This window comes from Mustela nivalis (genome assembly GCF_964662115.1).
Source record: "Mustela nivalis genome assembly, chromosome: 12".
NCBI classification, from domain to species: Eukaryota; Metazoa; Chordata; class Mammalia; order Carnivora; family Mustelidae; genus Mustela; species Mustela nivalis.
Genome location: NC_139031.1, coordinates 16,990,199 through 17,011,839, shown reverse-complemented (window position 1 = coordinate 17,011,839; position 21,641 = coordinate 16,990,199). Strand labels below are relative to the sequence as shown.

Here is a 21,641-nt window from a genome sequence, read left to right as displayed (position 1 = left end):
AAAGAAATAAACTAAAAACAAACAAACAAACAAAAAAAACCCCACAACAATAATGCACCAAAATAGATTATTCATTGAATGCTGACCATATACAAGGCACCATGCTAAGAACTTTACAAATGTTCCCTTAAAGAGGAGGACGTTATTTTAACAGGAGGAAGTCAGGCTTGGGTTAGGTACTGGTCACACAGGGAGAGCTGGACGGAGGTGGAATTCCCACCCAAATCTGACAGCAAACCCCATGTCCCAAGAAACCTGATGAAAGCAACAGCATGAAAAGAGCACAGAGAAGAAAGTGACGATGAATACAAAAGAAAAAATGTCATGTTCCCAGAACTAAATAACAAAGACAAGGCCCTTCTCACAGTACTTCCGGCCATTTCTGAGAAATAACCGATGGTTCATGGAACACTGAAGAGGTTCCACAGTTTTAGAAAGTCCAAGAAGACTTCTCTAACATACCCAGAAGTAACAGTTGGTCAAGATATACAAGGAGGTCTTGAAACTAGTGCTGGCCCTCATTTTAGGAATCCATTGATTCCTCCCCATATCTCTAAAGAGGAGGGAAAATCAGACCGAAGACTTCCCCAGGCTTAGCTATATGTGTATCAGACGTAAAAGACTTTAAGCCAAAGACTATGATAAGAAACAAAGAAGGTCATTATGTAAGAAGTAAGAGGATATGACACTTGAAAGTATTTACACACCGGACACAGGAGCGCCTAAACATACCCAGCAAATACCAAGGAGAAACAGGCAGCAATGCACTAACAGGGACTCCAATACCCTACTTTGAACGATGGAGAGACCATCCAGACAGAAAGTCAATAAGGAAACACTGTGCTTGAACTACTTTTTACACTAGAAGAACCTAAAAACGACACAAAACATTCCACCCAAAAGCAGCATAAACTGCTTCAGCATAAACTTGAAAAGACTGGAAACATATCAGGCATCACAATCATATCAAACTACAACTCAATCATAAGAAGAAAATCTAAAAATTCACAAGTATGTGGAGATCAAACAACATGTTTCTGAACAACCAATGGATCAGAGCAGAAATCAGAAAGAGAAACCAAAACATACCCTGAGACCAATGAAAACGTAAACACAGCACACCAAATCTGGTAAGATGCAGCAAGTGCAGTTCGAAGAGGGAAATTCATACCAGTACATGCCTCCATCAAGAAAAGGGAAAGATTTCAAATGAACAACTTCCTCAAGAAACAAGAAAAACAAGTGAAGCCCAAAGTTATAAAGATCAGAATAAAGATTAATGAAATAGAGAGTAAAAGGACAATATAAATGAGCAATAAAATTAATGGCCAGCTTTTTAAAAGATAAAATGACAAAACTTTACCAAGAGAAAAAGAGGACTCAAAAAAAAAAAAAAAAGAATTCCACGATACATCTCTAAAAACTCTCATATTCTAATAGAAAAGACGAACAAACAAACAAACAACCCAACAGTAGTAGAGGCTATGTTTTCGGATTAAATTTGGCTCCGGCAACTCCACAGCCAGCTAGGAGCACAGTGGGGAAGAGAAGGAAGACCACTTTCCCGGGTGGGCAGCCACTTTCCAAAATAATGGGACCCAGGCAAGTGAGGAAGTCTCAAAAAGCCTGGACCAGCTACAATGCAGTTGTGATAGATTTATCAGCCTGAGCAGGAGATCTTGACACTGGACACTGGAGAAGAAAAGGGAAAAGGATCCCTACAATATTACATTCATGCCCTGGAAGTACGTGGACCGCAGGGGAATCCAGCCTGGGCCCTGAGCGTGGGGAATGCCACAGAGGGCAGACAGGCATTCGGTGGCACGCGCTCCTTCCCCTGCCCACCCGCTACACCTGAGAGATGGCGTCTCTTCCCTTTTCAGTGCTAAGGCCCTCAATGGGCCCGTACTGATGGAAGAGAGGGGTATGGGACGGACTTGAAATCCCTCTAGCTGACACACAAGTCACTCGTAGCACTTCCCCAGCCAGGACAGGAAATACAACATGAAGAAGGACAAAGGCAGCGCTTCTCTTCAAGTCAAGATGGCAAGGAAGTTTCTAGTAAGTCCTTGGGTAAGGGCTGGACCACCCCCCAAAATGAAAATTCGAACAGGTGTTAACAAAAGGCACCAAAATGAGCTGAAAAACTGCCTTGATAATGTGAGGGTAGTTTATGGCCAGATAACCAGGGCCCTCCATGTGGCCTATGAGATTCTGCTTAGAGAGAGCTTCTCCCTCAGCCTCATCTCATTATTTACTCAAGAAAGGTGAAAAGAACAAAAAACGATAATGCTGATGAAAGCAGCTCTCCACGGAACACTATGAGTAAGTAGGTTAAGGTAAACTTGTGTCTAGCTACAACTGTACTCAAATAAATGTTTACTGTGGTAATACTGTTAAGTCAGAGTTTTGAAAGCAAACCTCATAAAAGTCGTAACTACCAGATTCACATAACATTCCAAATGTCCAAATTACATTGTCATACTCTACTGTATCTACCTGTCTCCTACAGTTCAGGACAAATATTTTAACCTGTGTTTTATCATTCACTTTGCCTTTCTTTCTAGAGAGAGAGAAAAATTAATTTTCAGTGGCCTGAATAGAGTTTACCAGGCAGTGATCCAGATGGGGCAGGAAACAAGTTCCAGCGATCTGGTCTCGCCTGAAGACAGGGCCTTGTCACACTTAAAATTATAGAACAGAAGTCATGCAAGAGGGCTCCCTCTTCCTCTGTCCTGTTAAAATCCATGGAAGCAGCCCCACTACGAAGTACTTTGATAGGAGTTAAAAATGCAGTTTGCTTTCCTTACATTGCAGCCAATTAAAGGTTATCTCTATAATAACCGGCAGCCCTACAGCTTCCTGAGTGGGAGTGAAAGGCGCGGCATCATAAGGCTGGCAGGAAGGATGGAGTGCAAGCTCCGGCTGGGTCACCGGCAGCGCAGGTGCCCTCAGGCACTATCCTAACAGAGATCCCAAAGGAGCTTGGGAGCTGTGGTTTCGAGTCACTTCCATTTGTTTCTTAAGTCTTGCCTCCAGAGTCCTATAAAACCCAGAGTGTGCCAGCCATATATTGTGGCACGTATAATAGCATAAACGTTTCAGGAGCAATGACCAACAGTTGTGACGACCCATCACAAGTGGGCAAAATGCTGACATGACTGAAATGTACAATGTTATATATAAATAATATTTAAAACAGGAAAGCCTGATTATTTTATTTATTGTTCATGTAATAACACAGCCTATGTTTTTCTTTTGTTTCTTCATTAGTAATAAAGAAAGAGAGCTCTGTTGTGTCAGAAGTGAAAAAAAGAGTGTGCTTCATAGGCACTAACAAAGCAAGTAACTCATTATAAAGCCAATGCCATTAAAATGTTAAAACCAATGTATTATTAAAATCACAAGAAGTAATCATACAACTAACTGCATTTGGTATTGGTAAGAGAGCATCTCAAATTATACACTCAAATTTGGTGGGTTAACTGTGACAGAAGAATTAAAAAATTAGAAGGTGCCCCAGAGGAGGGAGAGCAGGATGGTGAGTGGTGTAGAAATCACACCATAAGGGAAACCAGTGGAGGGGAGAGGGAAGAATGAACCGAGAGTACTCAGCATGGAAAGATAGGAAGCGTCCTAACAAAAAGTCTTCCTTTATGTAGCTCGATGGGCAAAGCTAAGATCAGCAAGTGAAAACTATAGCGGTTTCTACAAACAGCTTTCTAACAGGAAAATATCCTCACACTAGCAAGTAGTGAGCTCCACATCACAGGAGGCAATCAAAGGATGTGCTCCTCTACAAAATAGAAGTGAGGGGCCAAAATGATCTTTAAGCTTCCTCCAACTATAAAGTTCTGAATTTCCTGAACCTCAAATATACTAGTTATTTTCAGAATTGAAGCATCAATGTGGAGTCCTACAAATTAATAAAATTGCAAGTGACCCAATTTTTCAGATGGCAGACATCTATTGTCCCATTTCCCTTTCCATGAAATGGACAGAGAGCTACCTCCACTCTGTTAACATACCTCACTGTGACCCAAGTTCTGTTGGAATATATTTAGAGGCAGGGACTGCTTGCTGTGAACGACATTCTTACCCTCACCCCCTGAACATGAGCTACACAACAAGTTCCAATCCCATTCCCATCTCATCATGTGACACTTAGCTCCTGAACACATAAAGAACAAGGCCGCGGAGTTAACCCCAAAGAACCCATCCTCGGGTTTTCTTTCATTTTAAGTCAATGAAATTGAATTTCACAATTTCATGCATTTTTCAAGAGCCTGAGCACCCCATCCATGATCTATTACACTTAGAAAATATTGAACTATGACAGGGATCTCCAGAGCAAATGGCAAAACTTGCTCAGCCACATTCCACAGAACTGGAATTCAGAAAACCAGCCCTGGGCATCACCAGGATGCCTCTCTGACGGCTGCAGGCCTCCTGAATGCCAGGTGAGAATCCTTTAGCGTGGCTGGACCTAGGGTCTCCGAGCTGAGGCGGGGACCCAGGAAGGCCAGTGCCCTTGCTAAGACCACCCGCTGCTACAGTGTACTGGGCACGCACAGTCTGTCAGTTCCATGAAGTCTCCCCCAGGCAAGACGTGTCTGTATCGTCCCAAGCAAATCAGGGTGACTTTTAGCCATCTGAGCAAGGACGCTCAACAAGGGGCCGCAGTTGAAAGGACATCACCTGCCTCTGAAGCCCACACTCTTCCCTCCCCAGTGTCCTGCTCAGCATCTGCACTTCAGCAGCAAAAAAGCCCTGCCAGCCCTGGGGCAGACGCCCCGCTTCCCGGCTGCAGGGAGCAGCCCCAAACTGCTGCGTCACTTCTAACGGTTCCCGAGCCAAGGGTGGCGGGAGAGGAAGACAGCGATTATGATGACTGCCTTTATCTGTAACGAATAAAATACATTAAAAGAGCAAGGATCCTCGGCCAAGCAAGGAAGCATGACTGTGGGTCTGTTAAACTTTCACTCTGGAAGGCACTGCTGAAAGCCATGAATTCTGACCCACTCTGCCAGGAAGAGTCCTCACTGGGACCCGGGGGCTGTTTTGGACATGAACCAGCATAAAAGAAATTCCCTTGCCAGCGTCTATCAAAGTGAAAAATAGCCAGAGGCCTTTGCGGAATCAGTAAATCCCAGCTTATAAAAGCAATGCACTGACTGACTCAGAAGTAACTCTAACTTATTCCTTTTCGACACACTGCTTTAGATCACCCAAAATTCAAAATTCCAGAATTGCCTGAATTCACCCTCAAGCCACCACACCCCAGTCACAAGTGCTCCTGAGTTCAGAGGAGCTTAGGAGGGAAAGGGAAGAGATTCAAAGCGCACTGCTCACAGCCAGCCTGCCGCTCCCCTGCGGCGCCGCAGCTTTCAGGCTTGGCATGGGAGTGCGGGCGGTGTAGCGGGCAGGGGGCTGGGGGAGAGGTCCCTCCAGATTAGCCGTGGGTCTGAGACCTGGCCCGACCTGGCCCGACCCTTGGTCGGCAGCACCCACCAGCCTCCCATCTCACTGTGCCCACACCACCTGCAGCTGCGGCCGGAAGAGAGGAAGGGGGGCGGGCAGGCGGGCAGAGGCTGTGCAAGGTGATTTCCTCCTCACTGCCTCAGCGCCTCCACTCTGCTCTTATCTGTGCCCTGACCCTGCAGCCCTGCCTGCATATGTGAAGGAGGCGGGGAGGAAGGAAAAAAGGGAGTGAGATGTGAAGTTAGGATCTCACCAGCATACCAGACAAATCAGTCCTAAGAACAGAACAAACAAAGTCGGAAAATACAGTCTCAGAAGCCAGAGGCCTCTTGGCAGTTTGAAACACAGGCCTTGCACTCACCTGACCGCTGAGTGGCTCTTTCCTGGCTGAGCTCGGAGCCTGAGAGGGACCCTGGGCAGGCGACAACCTTGAGGGGCTCTTCTTACTCTGAGGCAGCAGTGAGGACAGGAAACCCACTCGAGGCGACTGCGACAGGGAAGTGTTCCTCTGGCTGCACACCATGGCCCTGGACCAACAGACACACAAGGTCACAGGGCTGGAGGGGGACCCAAGAGGACCCAAAGCACAGGCCTTCTGGGCTCTGGACGGCCCTGGGGTGTGGCCCGGCTTTCAGGTGGCATTATCCCTGGGACTGCCTCCTGTACCCAGGGGAGCCTGCAGCTTCTCTGGCACCACGGGGATGCCCGCCGCACTCTGAGGGCCCAGGTACAGTTGAGAGCCATGCGCTCCAATAGCCACCTGGTCACTCGTGCCACTGAGCCCCTGGCACGCAGTCAGTCCCACGGGTCCTGTGCTGGAGGAGCACGACACTCCTCGGGATTCAAGCCTCAGCAGGAAAGCGCTGCAAAATAGCTCACGGGTCCTTCGTTTCTGTTCAACCCACACTGAAACGATATCGTGGACATACTGGGCTAAATAAAATATGTCCTAAAATTAACTGCACCTGTTTCTTTTTACTGAGTGTAAGTACAATTTTTTTTTTTTTAAGATTTTATTTATTTAGCAAAGAGACCCAGCGAGAGAGGGAACACAAACAGGGGGAGTGGGAGAGGGAGAATAGGTTTTCCATGGAGCAGGGAGCCCAATGTGGGGCTCAATCCCAGGACCCTGAGATCATGACCTGAGCGGCGGGCAGACGCTTAACAACTGAGCCACCCAGGCGCCCCTAGGTACAAATTTTTATGTGCTGTTTTCGGCTTGTCCTGGGGTTCCACTGCACCAGGCTAGCTCAGACACCAGCGCAGTTTCCCCCAGTACAGCACCTGGCCGTGTGTAGGTCCGGAATCCACCTGCCTGGCTTTGCATCCTGATTCACGGGTCGTTAGCTGTGGGACCACTGTGAGCCTCGGTGTCTTCAGCTGCTACCATTGTTCTCATCAGCTGGGCCTCTGCTCTAATTGGCTGTGTTCTAAGTTAGCTGCTAGCCACCCACCTGCCTACCTCTCCAAAGCCTCGGGTGGGAGCACACTTTCACCACACACTGCATCCAACCTGTTGGGTGTCAATCTTTTCATCCGCAAGGCACTACTTTCAACACACACACACACACACACACACACACACACACACACACACACACTTCCTGAGGCTTTAGGACAGCGTCTGTGTTTATTTGCCCAGATGTGCACATCTGGGTGTGCAGGCCCCTCCCTCGGAGCAGGTTCAGAGGCTAGAGGACTTTAAAAGCCGGGGGAGTTTACTTGGATAGCTCAGCTGGAAACAGTGAGGGCCAAGGAGGCTCTCCAGCAATTCCCAGTCACCAGGAATGGAGGGGAGGGTCAGGGTGAGGCGACAGGGGACAGGTTAGAGGAGGGGACCGCCCACCTGCCCCTCCCACCCAAGCAGGCACACACTCACAGTTCTGAGTCCCCCAGGCGGTCCATGTTGGAGACATAAGGAGGCAATTTGTGCTGGACCAAGACCTCTTCCTCCTCTGGCTGCAGCTCCTCTTTCTTCAGGCGGTGGATTTCGGCTTGGAGGGCGAAAAGCTGAGTGGGGGTGCGGGCGAGTTAGATGGTGACCTCACCCCATCTTCCCTCCACTGAGGAGCAGCAGACACAGCACGTCCAACACCCAGCCTCCTCCAACACCCAGCCGTCCAACATCCAGCCTCGTCGGCTCCGGAGGCCCCGGCCTCACCCTCTGCTCACCACCTAGTGAGATACCAGGCTGGGGGCAGCTGGGGGCACTGAAGTGAGACACCGACAACTGTCAGACACACAAATCCCACTTTCTTTTTGTCATTTGACTTGCTTCTTCCTGAATTCATGGAGAAAAACAGCTCCACCCAGGCCTGTTTTTCTCTTTGGAAAATCTACAAAATCAGGCTCTGGAAGTCTCACGGATAATTTTTTTTTTTTAAACAAAGTTCAGCATTCTTGACCTTATGCCTGAAAAAAATTATATACACAGATGCATCTAAAAGGCAAACAGCTTATAATCTTCCTTTTTCCGGAAATATGACCTACAGTTGCCTTAATTTCAACAACAGAGAAGTGCTCCTCCGACAAAATGTAAAGGCAAATGTGGGTCCCTCAGCTCCAACTAGAGGCTCCTGGAGCTGAGCAGAACAATGACATCATACGTGCATTGTAAACAACACAGACGTGGACATACAGGACTAGGGGTACAAAAGAGACACAGGAAAGCACATAGTCTTCCTCCTCTCAAAGTTCATTACCACTGCTGTCATTCGTGCTTTACACGGGACTTATAATATGAACCTGACCTCTGTTTCCAGAGACTATTACAGCCCCCAAATCTCCAATACTGCCTCTCTGGTGACTCACTTACATCTGAGATTCATGCTTTCCTATTTTTAATCAGCCCTCCACCACCACTACCTAATTTCACATACGAAAAGCAGAAGTTCTTCCCAAGAAGCAAGCATGTTTAGAACAAACCTTCTGGCGAAGAACTTCATTTTCTTCTTGAACCTGGTTGGTCCTCTGGCATTCTGCATCGAAGTTCAGGATTACGGGAACTGGTGCCCAAAGTTAAAGAAAAAGCCTGCCTGCGATGATTAAAAGCCCTTCCCAAACTTTTCACACAGCAGCAAAACCCTTGAACACGGGCTATAGGGAGCAGAGGACAGACTTGGTCCTGCAGGCTCTCCACAGCTGTATGGAGTTTCTCCCTTGACACCGGGTCTGGCCTTTCTCCAGAGATTCACAGACACTCACGCCAATCTGGCTGGTCAGCCCACAAAGAGGACATAAATGTAAACCTGAGTGTTTTCTCCCTAAACACCAGCAGCAAAGAGCTCACAATCAGTGGGCCTCCCAGCCAGTGCAGGCCATAGCAGGGTCAGGGCAGACAGTGAGAAGCGATCCCAGGGGCCAGCTGGTCTACCATCTGGGCAGAAGCCTCGGCCACTTGGCTTGCCCCCCCCCCCCCAGACTGTACCTCTTCCTAGTAAAAGTGTAGACTGAGGAGAATGCTTTCTGCAGACTGGACAGCCCCGTGCCATGCTATGAATACCATTCTAAGTCAGGGTGTCCATCCTTCCCACCACCTTAAATAGCTTCAGTCAAGGGGAGCACAAAGCAGGCTAAGGGTCTCGGTCCTGGGGAAGTGAACTGTGGCTCAAATGTGTGTGACCTAGTTTGCAGGGCACTGTCTTGCACTGAAAAGACCTTCAATGACATTTCCAATTTCCATAGAGGGCCCATATGGTCATGTCATAACCACCGCTGGGTTGAGCCCCTGTTAGTCTAGCATGAAAGCCCTCAGGATAAAAAGCAATAGGGGACAAGGAGGAGGAGGGGCTTTTATACCTGGCAAGGGTGGAATTCACACTCAGACCCACAGCACAAAAGGAAGGGGCACCCTTCTTACCTCCACCAGCTGTCCCTCCCAGAGGCCGAAACGGTCACCTCTGGGTGAGTCCATAAACACCCAATTTATCAATGACTCACCAGGCAGCAACCTCTAAGCCAGATTCCCTTTTCCTCCTCTAGAATTTCAGCCTAAAGGCATGAGCACTGGGGGATATCCTGGGCCTCAAGAATGCAGGCTTTCCACAACAAAATGATAAACCTGGTGGGCTAGAATTTATTTACATTCTCCCTCTCTTAACTATCCATACACATATTCTGAGAGCCTCTCTGTTTTCTGGCAAGTTGAGAAACACGGAGGTAGCTGTCAGAGAGTGACCCAAACGTGAACACAGGAAGGAAGTTCTAGCCCAAGAAGTATTCTGACCTCCTACCTAATCTCAACAAGGCAAGTAACACCCTGAGGGGCACAGGGCGTGCATGGACAGGGTATTCTCCAGGCTGGCCAGTTGCAAAGAGCAGGAGCTGCACCAGCTCAGCCCTATCTGAGGGCTCCCAGCAGGGCCAGGCACTTGGACCTCATTGCTACTACTGTCCCCACTCGTGCATGTCAGCTACTGCTTCAGCAGCGTCACAATGAAGATTCATGATTTCCTGGCCTGCTGACAAAAATAACCACAGTCTATCCAGCCCCCTCACATAACACATGACAATGATGCTGGGGCACTGTATCGAGAGCAGCGGCCACTGATCACGCTGTCTCGACAGACCAGGCCCACAGGCCCAGGCAGCTGGGAGGATATGCATGCACTGAAACAGGACGCTCAGGAAGTTGTGCAGGGACACGATGAAGGTATCGGCCCACTGTCGAGAGAAGTAGGTAGCAAAGGTGGGGTTGGTGTCTGGGGATGGCAGGAAGGGCAGGACAAACCAATCCTTCCACTCGGCCTGGTTCTGGAGCTCTGTGGCCTGCTTTGCAAAGAACTCTTGAGCTTTGTCATTTCTGTTTGTCTGCCGAGACAAAGAGGAGGCAGCAGAAAGGGGTAGGAGACAGAAGTCCAGAATTAAGATAAGTCATTACTGCACAAACGAGAGCCTCTAGATAGCAGCCTACCAGATAAGTGGCCAAATATAATCTACAAATGCCATATAGGATATTACTTTTCTCAAGTTCCTTGTAATTTCTAAGAAGCTGGTTTAAATTGAAGCCCTGAAGATAAACGCCATCCTAAAAATTGATTCCTAGTTGATTTTCAAACAATCCAAGTGACTTATCCCTCGGGGTCAGCTATAATTTTTATTACTCAAACTTTAACCCAGTTACTTATATTCTTTGAAACGCCACCCATGCTTATGTGCTTAAAACAAGAGAGGAAATAGGAATGAGGAAGACAAGTCAGCTGATCTACAGATGAGAAGGGAAAAAAAGTAGGAAAACAGTCAAAAATAATTCTCACTATAACTGTTCCCCTCTTCCCCACAGGAACAGAGTCCGCCCTAGAAATTAAAAAGGAAATCTATTTCAGGGTCAAAGAACTTTCTCCAAGGAATCCCGGAATGAACAAGCACCTGGATGGTGTAGACAAGATAAAAGCGGAACAGGCTGGTTTTCAGCTTGTTGATGGTGGGTCTATATATATCCTCCAAGCGACTGAAGAGTCGACGTTCCAGGTAACTCCAGTAATCCCGAAGCGCAGCCAAGTCATACACCTGCATTAACTGCTGCAGCTGGTCCACGATCTTGTCCACCTGGTGGAGAAAGAGGAGATGGAGAACGTGGTGAAGGACAAGAGGGAGTTTCCCATCACTTCACAGAAAGAATACAGCTTTTTCCTCTTGCTGTGGCTTCTGATGTTAGAAGTTTTTGTTTGTTTTTTAATTATCCATCTATAAAACGTACAAAACATTCTAATATAATAGCTTTTGAGTTATTTTCTGACGTTAGAAATGTGGTTTGACCCTGTAGCCAGCATGGAAATGTCAAGCGTAAAAGCACAAAGCAGGAGACCTGAGTCTAGGTCTTGGATCAGTATGTCTGGCTTATGCAACCAACTTGAAAATGTTCCTTCAACTCTTTGGTCTCAGTGGCCTAAGATTTGAAAAACAAAAACAAAAACAAAAAACCAGAGAGACAACCTCCATCATCCCTCTCCCAGCTCCACCATTCCAGGAGTCCTAGACTCTGGGAGCGATGCACTGACTGACCCAAATCCCGGTAGCTGCTCAGACCGCCAACCAAAGAAGTCACCTCCATGTGAGATATCACACCGGAGGACACAGTGTTGCCTCTCTCTCAGTTCTCCTGTCAACACCACTTGGACTCAGCAAGCACACGAATCACACACATACACATTCCAAGAACCTCTAAACAGAAGATCATATCTGAGCAGGGGAAATATAACGTTCGAAAATGTACAAGGTCTTCCTCAACTGCGGAGCCAAAACTGCCGGTAAGTCCCCGACAATGCCATTGTAAACAAACACCAAAAGATGCCCAGCTAACATTTTGGGCTGCAGACCCTGAGCTCCCAATGCCATCAGAAGCTAACTTTTTAATATTTCTGTTGCCCAAACTTAACTATCTACCCAACCTTATCTCCTAAAACCCTTATCTTCATCCTGGCCAGTTGGCCAGCACCTGCTCGGAGGCTGGCGTGGAGGACAGACACCCGGACCAGGAGTCAGGGAACCTGGGCTCCAGCCTCAGCGATGCTCCTGACTCGCTGGGCAACTTCAGGCAAGTCACGTCCCCTCTGAGGACCGCAGCTCCTCATGTGTCAAGGGAGGGCCAGACGCGCTGATGTCGACGGTCCCCCCCCCGGGCGCGCTGACAGCGCGGCTCCCGCCCCGGAGGGCAGTGCTTGGGGGGGAGCCCGCTCCGGTCTCCCTCGGGGCCGCCTCTGCCCGCGCCGCACCCGCCGGCCCCTCACCCGGAACCCTTTCTCCTTGTCCGCCTTGATCTCGGCGTCCAGCTGCCGCAACGTGTGCGTAAAGCCGCGGAAGAGCAGATACTCCCGGACCAGCTCGTCAGTGCGCTCCACAGCCTCCGCCATCGCTGCGCGAGCGCCGTGAGCGGCCGCGGCAGGCAGGAGGCGGAGAGGCGGGGTCTCGCCGCGCGGGGCGGGGCCGGGCGCCGGCGCCAAGCACGTCACGCCGCGGCCCGCCTAGCAGCCCGCACGCAACGCGCGCCGCGCGCCTGTGGCCCCGCCCCTGCCCCGCCCCTAGCCCTGCCCAGCCACTTCCGTCAGCATCAGCCTCGGGGAGGAGCGACTGCGCTACGCTTTGCTCGCCTGGGTTTCCAGGCGTCCCTGGCGCGGGCTTTGTGATCTGAGTTACTGAAAGCGGCGGCTGCTGTCCAAGTCAAGCAGGGTTGGACCTTGGAGACTATCCCAGATAGTCACGAGGCGGGCAGGGGGTGAGGTGCCCTGCTCATTGGCATTCCATCGCGGAATCCTCTGTGCCGCGTCCTCGTTTTACAAATAAGGGAGACTGGAGCCCGGAGGGAAAGTGACTTGTGTGCAGTCACACAACTAGGTGTGTCATCACAGAGTCCTAGAGAAAAGCCTTGCTTTCATTAGTACGACTACCCGACTACAAGTCAAGAAAACCAAGATAAAAGAAAAAAGCACGCAAATTTCAGAACAGTCTGTATACTGCGGTCCCAGGTTCTTTAGAAACGAAAAAAAGGTATGCGTGTATGCCTTTGTGTATACCTTTTGAAACTTAAAGAAGATTATACAACTCACGGCTTATGGTGGTTTTCTCTTAAGAGGTGAGATTATGAGCTACTTTCACTTCCTATTTTTTACTTTTGTTTGAAATGCTTACAAACTAATTTTATATATTTATAAATATTTTTGTAAGCAGGGAATAGCCAGTATCTTTGAGCCTTCCATTTCTCTTCTGTAAAATAGTGACAATAGTGCAGAGTAATGAAAATTTAGTAAGATTATTTGTGTAAAAAACTTAGCACAATGAATAGCCCATCATTCAAAGGCAATATTCGATCCCTTCCGTCTAGTGGTATGGCTTTCTGTGTTTATCAAAGTACAACTCACAGAATCATTACCACCACTTTGTCTAGACCCTCTCACACAAATATATGGATATTTAACTCATGGATATTTAACAAATATATGGATATTTAACCCCAAAGGGGTCTGATATGCACTAAGGAGCCCCCAAAAGATAACAGGGAGCAAGACACAGTAAGACAAGTTTCACCCTCTGCCTGCTTTAGCTGTGTTCACAGGTGTCAGTATCCCCAGGCACCCAGGCTTGACCCACAGGGCACTGAAGGAGAGTCACCGCTGTGACTCGTGGGAGGACCAGACCAAAATCTTACTTTGACTGGGATGTCAGATCATCGAAAGGGAGCTTGGGAAATCCCAAAAAGGAGCACGGGCCAAGACCTTTGCAATTAGGAGTGTTGCCAGTTAGATTCTCCTAAGGCACCTGCAGGGCTCAGCCACAGCGGCCACCTCTGTCACCTCCACCTGCCCTGGCAAGTCCCAGAGCAGAACCTGTAAAATCAGCCACAATTGCTTTTCTGGTCAATGCAATGCAGCTCCTCCAGGCTCTTCACAAGCTTTTTCTTCTGTCAGGAATGTCCTTTCCTGGATACCCACATGAAGGCGGCTCCACGCGTTTGTACTAACGTCACCTCGGAAAGGCTCGCTCTGACCATCGTGTACAGCAGTCCTCTCATCTCCCCCTTGCCCTGCTATATCTTTCTCCATAGCACTTATTACAGTCTGACAAACTAGATTTTTTACTTTCTCTTTATTCTTTTACTTTCACGTTATTCTTTCCCTCTCCTCTATACTAAAATATAAGCTGCATCAAAGCAGAGATTTTTGCCTGAATTGTTTGCTAGCATATCCTCAGAACTTAGAACTGTGTCTACCTTATGGGAGATGCCCAGTAAATATTTGTTGAATGTATGAATGAGGGCAATTTCAGTGAGGGCCCAGCCATCTTCAAGCAGGATCGCCCTGCTAGAGGGAATATAGACTCTAGGATCACTCCCATGTATGGGCTCCATGGGCTTCTGGCCAACCTGGTCCCTGTCCAGAGCATTCCATCTTCCCGTCTTCTCTCCGTACCATTTTGCTTACACTTTAAAGATTTCTGGAGACATTCAGCTGAGTTTTCTTTATGTAACTGGAGAGGGCACTAGATTCTCCAACTCATTCATTAGCTCTAGTTAGCTGGTCTGATTAATCTTTCACTGCTTACTGCTGCTCCGAAAGTAGCCTGGGGTTCCTTTAAGAAGGTGCTGTTGGGAGCCTGCAGCACTCCCATTACACAAAGCAAATTATGTGGCACCCACAGGTGAACCACAAATTATCTTCTCTTCTAATCCAATTATCTCTTTTTTGCCTCTGACTTGGGAGAGAAGGGAGAACAAGGCTGGTGATGGGGGTGGGGGTGGGGACAGTAAATAGTTAATGAGCACCTAGTCGATGCCAGGCACTGTGCTAGGTGTCAGGGACATGTTAATAAGCAAGCCCAGGGTGTCTGCCCTCAGAGCTAGCTCTCCTGGGGGTTGGAGAAGCCAGACAACTGAAGTCTGAATCTCACACACACACACACACACACACACACACACACACACACTGGCTGCAGAATGGAGGCTGGATAGGACGGGGCCAGGGCTGGAAGGAGGATGGAGGCCAGACAGGAGGCCGAGGCATTCCAGCAAGGGATGAGACTAGACCAGTAGCAGTGGGGATCAAGAGCAGGGGGAGGATTTGAGAATTCCGGAGAAGGGCAATCTTGTTGGCTTGGGAACTGCCTAACACAGGTGAGTAAGGAGCAGGGGTCTTCGGTGACTGGCAGGTTTCTGGCTTGGGTGACAGTGCCATTCGTGGGCAGGGGGAACTCAGGAAGAGGAGACTGTGGGACTTCCCGACTGGTTTTGGTGGCCACTAAAACAGAGACCCAGAAACAGGATATAACACTAGGTCCTGGAGCGTGGCTCTTCCATCTCCCTCCCATGGAGCCTTCAACTATTATCTGTACAGCCCAAGTCTGTACATCGCACAATTCCTGCGATTCCTTTTCACCCAGTCCTTTGCCTGACTACAGTCCGTGGTTGTTCACTTGAACTCCTTTCGTCCTTTGACACTCGGCCTGGTTATCCTTGGCCCTTACCATCTGGTAGCACTGGGAGTTCTCTCTGTTCCCATGGTGTGGCACCCTGTAGGTGCTGATCGCACTGCTTTGTAACCATCTGTCTGTCTTCTCTCCCTGGTTGTAAACTCCAGAGAGCAGAGAGTATGTCTTGCTGACCCTAGTGTCTCTGGTGACGAGCATGGTGTTTTGAAAGTACATGCTCTGCTGGGTGTTCTATGCAAACAATGAATCATGGAGCCCTACATCGAAAACTAATGATGTACTATATGGTGACTAACATAACATAATTTTTTAAAAAGACATTAAAAAAAAAAAAAAAGAAAGTACGTGCTCAATAGCTGTTTGTTGAATTAGTGAGGAAATAAAGTCCATGTGACTGTATGGCCTGGAACGTTAGGTTACATATGCAATACAGAGTGCCAAGGGCAAGGGCAGAGGAATCTTTTCTACCTGTGGTCAGTGCCATAAAAACTATGAGTGCTTCTGACAACTGGAAGAGGTCTACCATGACCCATGTAGCAATTCAGTTTCCTTACTGATGCCCCTGGACTCTGCTTCAGAAGGCAGCCTGTTTATACGTTAATGTTTAACTCACTGAAAGTTAATAGCATGCACATTAAAAAAATCCCCTCTCCACCTATCAAAATTGCATTTAAAAAAATATATCATCCAGTATGGATAAAAATAAAATGAAAAGGGTATTCTCATGAACTTCTTTTCCAGGAATGAATTTATAAATGACCAAGCCCCCCAGAATGTTCTTACTCTTGAACCCAATGATTCTACTCCTAAAATTCCCCTTAAAGAGATAATAAAAAATGACAAGATTCGTGTCCAATAGGGTTGTTTCTAAGAGTATGAGTTATTTGTAACAACGAAAGTTATTTACAGTCGTGGAAGTTGTAAGTACTTGGAGGCCAGAATGGTATGTCCCCCAATAACTGAATGAGGAAATTGTACTTCCCACTGAGTGTCAAACTGCAAAACCCTCTCAAATGATCAGACACCAAAGACACAAACTCCGGGCTCACAGGACTGGACTGAACGGCATCAACTCACAAAATAAATATGGTGTCAGTCAAAAGAGGTTTTAAATGCAGAAATCCAGAGAAGTACTATGGGAAGAGCCCACGGAAACCCTCCTGCCCAGCTCAGCCAGTGGATGATGTCCTTGTGTTCTGTCCTCTGTCTTCCTCAAGATGAGAAGGAGGCTGTAGACCACCTCCAGCTAGACCATTAAAGACACCTCACTCCCCTTTTCCTGCTTCTAAGTTCACCAAGGTCCCATCTGATTCTCCTGACACTTGACTACATGAAGATTTGTGGCATCGTGAAGTCTTTCTCCTGGCAAGTTAAAAGGGAATTTCCGGTTATGACAGCCTTCCCACGAACGTGGAAAGGGATGTCGCTTATGTCAGTGCTCCCATGAACCCTCCCTGTCCCCATGACAGTTGTATTGCTCATTGAACAATGAAACACGGGACACTGCGATGTCTCCCTCTCGGGGCCATGTGCAGCCAAGTCACCACGAATCCATCCTTCAGAGCCTGCTCACCCCTGGCCAATGTGAGAACCGGCTTCAGCCGGCCTTTTCCCACACCTCCACGTGCAGGAGTCTATTCGTGATTTCCACGGGGAAAAAGAAATGTGAAATAATCAAAATATTCCACATTTGGGGAAAACTTAAATCATGCTACATGTATCCCATGAAATATTGTATCATTGTTAAGAGTCATGTTTCTTTAAAGACTAATTACTTAAGAGAAAAAGTCACACAGCATGTCAAAAATGTATGATTCACACTGCAGAAAAAACTCCGGCAGTTTCTTATAAATTAAACATGCAATTACTGTAGGACTCCCTAAGGGTACTCTTGAGTATTTATCCCAGAGAAATGAAAACTTACCTTCATGTGAAAACTTGTACATGAAAATGTATAACAGTTTTATTCCTGATAGTAGAAAACTGGAAACCACTCAAATATCCTTCAATTCTTCTTCTTTTTTTTTTTTTTTTTAATTTTTTATGGAGAGGCAGGCAGAGAGAGAGAGAAGCAGGCTCCCTGCTAAGCAGAGAGCCCGATGCGGGACTCGATCCCAAGACCCTGAGATCATGACCTGAGCTGAAGGCAGCGGCTTAACCCACTGAGCCACCCAGGTGCCCCTCCTTCAATTCTTCTTGATAGAAGCTAAAAAGCTAAAATAAGCAGGGCCAACAGGCGATCTGAGAACCCAGAGTCAAGCCGTCCTACCTCACCTCCTCTAGACAAACAACCTGTGGTCCATTCATACTGTGGAATCCTATTCATCAATAAAGAGAAACGAATTAGGAGCTCACTTTGGCAGCGCATATATGAAAAAGAAATGAATTAGTAAGATACACACGACCTGGATAGATCTCAAGGAGATTTGCTGGAGAAAAAAGCCTATCTCCAAGGGTAACCTGCATACCAAAGATAGGGTTCTATGAGTATAACACTTTGGAAAAGACAAAATTTAGAATTTAGAGATCAGATCAGTGGCTGTCAGGGTTCAGGGGTGAGTTGGCACATATGTGAGGTCAGCGGTATAATTACAAAAGGGTCCAGCAAGGGCTCTTTGTGGGGATGGAAGTGTTCTGCATCTTCTCGGTGCTCATGTGTGTGTGAACTTACATGTGTGAAAAATTGTAGAGAACACACACACACACACACGTGTACAAGTAAGATTGGGATATCTGAATAATACTAGATTATAAATTTCAATATTCTGGTTGTGCTACTGTACTTTAGCTTTGCAAAATGCTACCACTGGGGGAAACTTGGTACATGGATCTCTTTGTATTATATCTTACAACGACATGTGTGTCTACAATTACTTCAAAATAAAAAATGTTTAATTTGGGGGCGCCTGGGTGGCTCAGTCAGTTAAGTGCCTAACTCATGGTTTCGGCTCGGGTCATGATCTCAGGGTCGTGAGATGGAGCCCTGAGTCAGGCTCTGTGCTTAAAGTGGAGTCTGCTTGGGATTCTCTTGCTATCTCTAAAAATAAATGTAAATAAATAGATAAATAAATAAATAAATAAAAAGTTTGATTTTGAGAAGTGTGCTACACAACTGTAAATATTAAATGGTTGCCTTATATGATATCTTTGATATATATGTACACACACAATGTCTATAAGTATTGGCTATACATGCTGGAGGTGTGAATTTTATGGGTGATTTCTGATATTATCTTTAGGATTTTTAATATTCTTCAAATTCTTTACCATAAACACATATTGATACTATTTTATAGTTATGATGAATATCTTTAAACATAGCAGGTTCGTTTTTCAGAACCATATTTCAGTGCTGACACACACAAAGATCTTATCAACCCAAAACTTTTACTGCCAACTGCTGCCAAACTGAGAATTCCCAATTCTGTGCTTATACAATTCAATCTTTGGAACAAAATATAGGACCTCATACCTGAACTCTGATAATCAAGTTGTGACATTTCTCTGCCTTCCTCATCTGTAATAAAGATCTCAGATCAGAAAGACCCTGAGGTCCTCCCAGCTTTTCCAGGCCATGGGCCTCCCTCTGGTATAAGGCACCTGCTGGGAACCGTGGTCTGTCTTTCTAGTGATAATGAGCCCCAGAGACTGAAAATGAATCACCTTTCTCAGACCACTGTGATCATATCCCCTGAGGAGTAGCTCAGATCAGAGTGAGAACCTGCCCTCCCACCCCAGCCACGCCTCCATCTTCCACCCCAGAAGGCAGCCAAGTCCCATTTACACAGGGTAGTAAACAACCAATAATGGCCTTAGGCTGCCAGGAGCAGGGATCCATAGGTTTATGAGTCTATAAAATCATTTACTTTCACTGCTGGGACAATCCAAGACTCCCAGGTTAATAAGTAATACCGCCTTCACAGACAGGGGAAGCCTGCATGAAGGAATTCCAACCCTATCTCCACACTTCCTAAAAAACAGCTCCCTGACCTTTGCAATCTTGCTTCTATCTATTATGCTGACTGGGGCAGCCCCTCTGCGGCCCACTCATATATACATATGAGTATATACACATATGTATGAATGAATGTCCATAGGTACTTTAGTTCTCTCAAGAACCCTAATACACATTGCAAAATATTTCTTCACTTTCATAGGAATTCACCTGTCCTTCATTGTTGTCCAGCACATGGAATACTGTGCAGCGTGAAAACCCTTCACCCCTGTCCTTTACCCCCTCTGACCCCATATCTCACTGTTTTTCCTTGTACTCAATCCCTCACTCTGTTGTCAGCCACAGGGACTCCTTGATTTGCACTCAGAACAGTCTGCCCCAGGACCTTTGCACACACTATGCTCTCTGCCCAGAACACTCTCCCCGCTGATAAACACACAGCTTGTTCCTTGGCCTCCTTCAAGTTTTGGCTCAAATCTCTTTTCTGAGGGCTCTTCTCTGACCACACTATTTAAAATGGGCCCCCTCCCCTGTACTCCCTATTTTTCTCTGTAATATACATACTCTCTTTTTTAAAGATTTTATTTATTTATATGAGAGAGAGTGAAAGAGAATGAGAGAGAGCATGAGCTGGGGGAGAGGAAGAAGCAGACTTCCTACTGAACAGGGAGCCCAATGCAGGGCTCCATCCCAGGACCCTGGGATCATGACCTGAGCCGAAGGCAGAGACTTAACTGATAGTCACCCAGGCACCCCAAGACCACATTTTCTTTATCCATTTTTCTGCCAATAGACATCAAGGTTGTTTCTACCACTTGGCTATTGTGAATAATGGAAAATGAACACAGGAGGCAGACATCACTTTAAGATCCTGCTCTCAATTCTTTTGGATAAAATACATAGAATTGGCATTTCTGGATCATAGGGGAGTTAGTTCTACTTTTAATTTTTTGAGGAAACTCCCTACTGTTCTTCACAGTAGTTGAACCATTTTACGTTTCCACGAACAGTGCACAGGATTCCAAATTCTCTACATCCCTGTCAAACTTTTTTTTTTTTTTAATATATAACAGCCATCCTAATCAACATGAAATGATAGTTCTTTGTGCTTTTGATTTGCATTTCCCTGAGGTTTAGTGATGTTGAGCACTTTTTTTTAAATGTATCTGGTGTTTATCTGTATATCTTAAATAGAGAAATGTCTAAGTCCTTTGCCCACTTTTTAAAATTTGAATTCAATTTAGTTAACATAAAGTGTAGTATTAGTTTCAGGGGTAGAATTTAGTGGTTCATCAGTTGCATACAACACCCAGTGCTCATTCCATCACGTGCCCCCCCTTAATGTCCATCACCCAGTTACCCCATCCCTCCAACCCCCTCCCTCCAGCAACCCTCAGTTTGCTCCCTGTAGTGAAGAGTCTTTTCTGGTTTGCCCCCCTCTGTTTTTTATTTTATTTTCTTTCCCTTCCCCTACGATCATCTTCTGTTTTGTTTCATAAATTCCACATATGAGTGAAATCATATGGTATCTGTCTTTCTCTGACTGACCTAAAAGTCATTTGTTTTCTCATTATGGGGTAATAGGAGTTCCTTACATACTTTGGGTACGAACCCCTATTAATCCCTTATCAAATACAAGATTTGAAAATACTTTCTCCTATTCCGTAGGCTGCCTTTTCACTCTGTTGATTGTTTCTTCTGTTGTGCAGAAGCCTTTTAGTTTGACCTAATCCCACTTGCCTATGGTTGCTTTCCTCGACTGTGCTGTTGGTATCATATCCATGAAACCATTGCCAAAACCAATGTTATGAAGGTTTCCCCCTACATCTTCTCTGAGGAATTTTATAGTTTCAAGCCTCAACTTTCTTTATCAGTATTTGTACAGGTCTTTCTACACTGCAAAACATTTTCATATACATTAAGTCCTTAAAATAGAAATCTCAGAAGGAGGTTCCTTGGAAGTTGGTGTTGCGTCATGATGACAGGCTCTGAGCCTTTGGGAGTTTTACTCTGGAGGTCAGGGGAGGATGGGAATTCTCATCCTAGGACATGTCTTGGGAATCCTCTATCAGCTCTCCTACTGGAAAGGGTGGAGCCACGCTGGCTTAGCCATCCTGATCCCATGAAGGAGCTTACTATATCCAGAGGCTCTCCCGGAAGCCAAAGTCTGGCCTTGTGCCAAGGAGATGGTAGGCAAGAGCCCATCTGGGATTGTGTTCCAGGCTTCTTTTAGCAGAAAGGAGAGCCCTTACCTGGAGTCAGAGAGTATGCCCTTCTGCTGACCTCT

The 21,641-nt window shown here is 46.6% G+C and overlaps 2 protein-coding genes across 4 annotated transcripts in view; one reads left to right on the top strand and one right to left on the bottom strand.

Annotated features, from left to right (window-relative positions):
- WDR91 (WD repeat domain 91) overlaps positions 1–12,436 on the bottom strand; it is a 27,239-nt gene extending 14,803 nt beyond the window's left edge. Inside the window, exons 1-6 of one of the 3 annotated variants that reach the window (XM_082693269.1) lie at positions 12,210–12,436; positions 10,849–11,028; positions 10,083–10,290; positions 8,407–8,489; positions 7,361–7,491; positions 5,843–6,008 (exon numbers count right to left, since the gene is read on the bottom strand). In XM_082693269.1, coding sequence (XP_082549395.1) covers positions 5,843–6,008; positions 7,361–7,491; positions 8,407–8,489; positions 10,083–10,290; positions 10,849–11,028; positions 12,210–12,332 — 891 coding nt within the window. In that variant the 5' untranslated portion in view covers positions 12,333–12,436. Of the gene's footprint in view, positions 1–5,842; positions 6,009–6,241; positions 6,388–7,360; positions 7,492–8,406; positions 8,491–10,082; positions 10,291–10,848; positions 11,029–12,209 lie in introns of those variants that run through there. The other 2 variants (XM_082693270.1, XM_082693271.1) reach the window with 2 other exon arrangements.
- Positions 12,437–12,478: 42 nt separating this feature from the next.
- The window catches only part of STRA8 (stimulated by retinoic acid 8), a 32,443-nt gene continuing 23,280 nt past the window's right edge, over positions 12,479–21,641 (top strand). Inside the window, exon 1 of the mRNA XM_082693286.1 lies at positions 12,479–12,813. The gene's annotated coding sequence lies outside the window, so the exon portion shown is untranslated. The remainder of the gene's footprint in view (positions 12,814–21,641) is intronic.